At 36.3% G+C, this 4,804-nt stretch overlaps 1 protein-coding gene across 1 annotated transcript in view; it reads left to right on the top strand.

Annotated features, from left to right (window-relative positions):
- Positions 1-4,389, top strand: part of LOC110017804 (3-oxoacyl-[acyl-carrier-protein] reductase FabG-like) — a 9,515-nt gene extending 5,126 nt beyond the window's left edge. Inside the window, exons 2-3 of the mRNA XM_020714917.1 lie at positions 2,577-2,806; positions 3,978-4,389. Of these exons, the coding sequence (XP_020570576.1) occupies positions 2,577-2,806; positions 3,978-4,256 (509 nt within the window). The 3' untranslated portion in view covers positions 4,257-4,389. The remainder of the gene's footprint in view (positions 1-2,576; positions 2,807-3,977) is intronic.
- Positions 4,390-4,804: the final 415 nt, after the last annotated feature.

Below are 4,804 nucleotides of genomic sequence, written 5' to 3'. Positions count from 1 at the left end.
TGGAATCAACATTTAGTGCCGAACTCGAACCTGAGATTTCGCCAGAATCTTTTCTGCGCACCTCCTCAGCCAAAATCAAATCACGAATATCTTCAAATTTCAATTTAGATTTACCTGCAGAATTACTGACAGCCATCCTCATAGCTTCCCAGCTATTTGGCAATGAAGCCAACAAGATCAGTGCGCGTATCTCATCATCAAATTCAATTTCCACAGACTATAATTGATTTGTGATGGTATTGAAATTATTCAGGTGTTGTACAACAGACGTACATTCCGCCATCTTCAAATTGAATAACTTCTTCATCAGATATACCTTGTTATTCGTCGATGGCTTTTCATACATACCTGACAAGGCTGTCATAAGATCTGCAGTCGTCCTCTCTTTGACGACGTTGTGTGCAACGGACCTCGATAGGGTCAGTCGAATAACCCCCAGAACCTGTCGATCCAACAGATTCCATTCAGTCTCATCCATTCTTTCAGGTCTTTTCCCCAATAACGGAAGATGAAGTTTTTTCCCATAGAGGTAGTCCTCTATCTGCATTTTCCAATAACCAAAATCTGTGCCATCAAATTTCTCGATTCCTGAAATCTTCACTTCGTCTGTAGCCATTGGCTCTGATATCAGTTGTTGTGTTGTATATGTGAAATTTAAATCGATCAACGACGAAGCAAAAAAATAACACGAGAAATTCACACCAAAAAATAACACACGGATTTACGTAGTTCGGCAAATTGCCTACATCCACGAAGTGGCAGAGGATTTTACTAATTAAGGAAATTACACCGTAGTCGATAGTCTCGACACTTACAAGATTATCTCTTCCTCTTTCTCGCTCTACCGGAGAGTAGCCCAAGAAGAAGAAGAAGAACTAAGTTTGATCTTCTGGCCTCACCGAAAACTGCGAACAGAACAAACACCAAAGTCGTCCACCTCTTAAGAAAAGCTTTCCCGTAAGCCTTAGACACACCGAAAAACCAAGGGAGCCAAATGCCGTGCGTATCTTCTTATTCCTTCTATCTCAAAGCGGGCGATGCTTCGCGAAACAGAGAGGAAGCAAGAGATATGGCACCGATTCACGAAATAAAGGGGAGGCGGAAGCGGTTTCTGGCGAAGGGACGCGAAACTTTACGCGCAAAACAGAGGAGGCGCGACTATTCGCGTGCGCGGGAGACGGGAGGCGGAGAGCGGGAGCAGGCGCGTCGTTCGCGATCGGGAGAGAGGGAGGCGGGCGTGAAAGGTCTCCAGCGCTAACAGCAATTTTTCATCTTTTCTGAGGAAGCTGATTTTTAGAGCTAGAAGATTTTAGGCTTTGTTTGGATTCTAGGAATCCCAGTGAAAATGAAATGAAGAAAAGAATTTAAAAGACTCATTAAAAATTTGCATATTCATAATCTACTCAAGTTATTGGGGTTTTATTTTACTGCCGCAATTTTGTCAACCTAAACAAAGCTTGATTTTTTCATTAAGGTTTGGTTTGGGGCAGCTTTATCACTGTGTTCTTTTTCAGACTGCTATCATAATTGTGTTGATTTCTTACTCTTTTCTCGAAATCTTGTGGTGTAAAGCTTCTTTTTACAACCTAATTTACTGAAGTGTGGTAGTTATAAGAAAATTACACCGGTTCTTTTGAAAAAGAAAAAAATTTATAATACTCGGTGATTTTAAAAAATTCTATTTTACTTACAATAGCTCTACAACTAATTTTACCTTTGAACAAACCTTAAAATGATGGATAGATTTCAAATGTTAAAGAATTTTGTAGGAACTAAACCCATTAGATATAACAAAATGTAACTCGTAATTACTAAAAGCCATGGCTATCATCAGAATAGCCATCAAACTTGGGGCAGCTTTTTCCCTGTTTTTTTTTTCCAAACTGCCCACATATTTTCATTTCATTATTATTTTCTGTAAAATTTCTGTGATGAGAATCTGTTTTACATCCACAATTGCTAAAATATGGGAGCTGTAAGAAAACAAATATCCAACATTTTTGAAAAAAATTATATTACCCATAGGAGCATTCTCATTGTAGCTTTACAATCATCTTCATAAAAAGCTACAAGCACCTCAAGCAAACCTTTGGAGTGTTTGGGAAAGCGGCACCATCTTGTAAATTTGATTGTGACGTTGCGGTGAGAAAACAACTTTTAAAAAGCTACAATGAGAATTATAAATCCATAATATTTTCATTAGGCCAAACAACAACTTTCTTGTAGCAGACATGCTTTAACAGATCTGGTTACAAAAAACACTTTCCACCACATAATATTGTTCTTGTGGCCTGAAGCACAACGCAAATAAAAAGTTAGTCTCAAATTGATCCTTAGTATTCACAGGGAGTTTTGAGAGTTGCTGGGGTAAAATATGTAATTAAAAGGGGTATTAAGTGATTCGGCTCATTCCAACAAATTGGATGTAGTCGGGATTTGACTTTAGACAATTGACAATAATTATCAAGTTTTGTTATAACTATAAGCTTGATGGCACCCACACACACTTTTAAGTAAAACATTGCTTTGTATTTTTTGTGTGCTGATTAATAAATACCATGCTTTCCTCGTCTCAGGTAGTGTCAATTCTCCGCTAGATTGGACTGAAGATGAATGGCATAACAATCTTTCGACTAATTTAACTGGCTCATGGCTAGTTTCTAAATATGTCTGCAAATTCATGCGAGATGCTAAAATTAGGGGATCTGTGATCAACGTGTCGTCCATTGCTGGAACTGAACGCGGACAATTGCCTGGAGGCTTGGGTTATGCTGCTTCAAAAACCGGTCTTAATGCAATTACCAAGGTAATTCAGAGCTAAATAAATATCATCAAATGACTTTTCTGTGTGTGAGTTTAAAAATTGTTTTGTGCCTTTGTTTAGACAAAATATATATTGTAAAATGTCTTAGAAGGTCATAGCCTGGTGAACTTGGTTTTGACTATAATTGTCTTATACTGTCGTAAGGTCTCATTCAGTTGCTGAAGTTAGGGAAGACCACACAAAAAATGGTGCAATTTGTTTAATCCATCATTTCTGTGGATGTAGTTAGAGAACAACTTTAATTTCAAACTCCAATAATCTCCTCAGATATAGTTAATTTTCACATAGAAAATAAGCAAAAATGAGATCATCATTTAAAAGAAAAGTTTGCTATATACAAGATGAGCGCTCTCATCATGCATGACTATTGTTATTTTGCTTTCATGCTAAACTCAACACGTTAGCTCGTAGCACTGATTTGGCATCAGTTTTCATTTTTTTCTAATTTGTTTTGAGCTCAAAGAAGTTATTTGTATCTGCTTGTTGACCAAAAAAAAAAAAGTTTTCCGAAAGTTTAATATTAAAGCAAATATAGTTTCTGTTGAAAGATCTCGAAAATACTAATGATTATATGTCATATTTGTTATAACTCCATATTTAGTGGGTTATAAAATGTATGAGGGATCTTGAGAATCTCTATTTATTTCTCTCTTTAATTAGAGAGATTAGCTGTCTTTTATATTTCTTTTATATTTTGTTATTATATTTTGTTATTATTCATTTCATTTTCTACTGTATTCGGTTTTTATTGTTTTCCTTACTAGTAAGTCCTGTAATGGATATTTATACCCCTCCTTGCATCAATAAATCAAGTATTCCGCATTATTCTAAATTTCAAGTGTTTCTTCTTTCCCTCACTATTATTATTATTGTTATTTCTATTATCAGGGGCATTTACACACATAGCACTCAAATTTTTATAGTCACATAAAAAAATAGCACTATTACCACTTTTTCAAAGTGAAATATACATTTTCATGTATAGATTTAAAGCATAAAAGTGCTTATGGCTTAGGTGTGAGTTATGTAAATACATAAAATTGTGTGCTAGGTATGTAAATTATGCTCAGCATTCAAATTCAAGTCCTAGTGCTGTCAATATGCTGTAATGCGATTTACTGATTAAAAAGATTGCTCTATCTCCTAATGGCAGGTGATGGCCTTGGAGCTGGGTGCATATGGTATAAGAGTGAATTCCATATCTCCTGGGCTGTTTAAATCTGAGATAACTGCAGGACTCATGCAGAAAAACTGGCTCGAGAGAGTAATGAAGAAGACGGTACCATTGAAAACCTACGGAACAGTCGATCCTGCCCTAACCATGCTTGTGCGATATCTAATCCATGACTCCTCGGAGTATGTGTCAGGCAACATCTTCATAGTTGATGCAGGTGTCACTCTCCCAGGTTATCCCATCTTCTCCTCACTTTGAGCTTCAATACCTTTGTTGCTTTTGTTTCTAGGCATGGAACTCAGAGCTTTCTCTATTTACCCAGATGAGGAATGAATAATTTTCTAATAAGATTTGTTGTTATATTTGAATCATTGATGGCTTTGGATCTGAATGTGAAATTTGTGCTTTTGTTGGTAAAAAAATTGGGCTTTCAAGAGCAATGATGAATATGAGAATATGAGAATGTGAAATAAATTGTTGGAGATTACAGTAGAACAACATGAGAAAAAAGATTTGCATGGTTTGGTGATGTTCTTCATTGCACCGCTGTCGCAAATGCACATTTGAAATGTGATACAAAATAAATATTTTTTTTCCAAATATAATTATTTTTCCATTTTTTTATCTCACTAGTATTTTACTCTCTTTTTTATTTCCCCGCCTATCCTAAGCACACTTTATCCATCAATTATGCTCGTTGAAGATAGAGGAGAGCACAGTTTATCCTAAGCACTGTGTCACGGACAAAAGGTCCCACAGCAGCTAGGTGTAGGGCTGAAAAACAGTGTTTAAGTCATGGGCTGCCC

This window comes from Phalaenopsis equestris, unplaced genomic scaffold (assembly GCF_001263595.1).
Source record: "Phalaenopsis equestris unplaced genomic scaffold, ASM126359v1 Scaffold000002, whole genome shotgun sequence".
Classification (NCBI taxonomy): domain Eukaryota; kingdom Viridiplantae; phylum Streptophyta; class Magnoliopsida; order Asparagales; family Orchidaceae; genus Phalaenopsis; species Phalaenopsis equestris.
The sequence above is the reverse complement of the archived record's forward strand: the minus strand, read 5'-3'. Positions and strand labels throughout refer to the sequence as shown.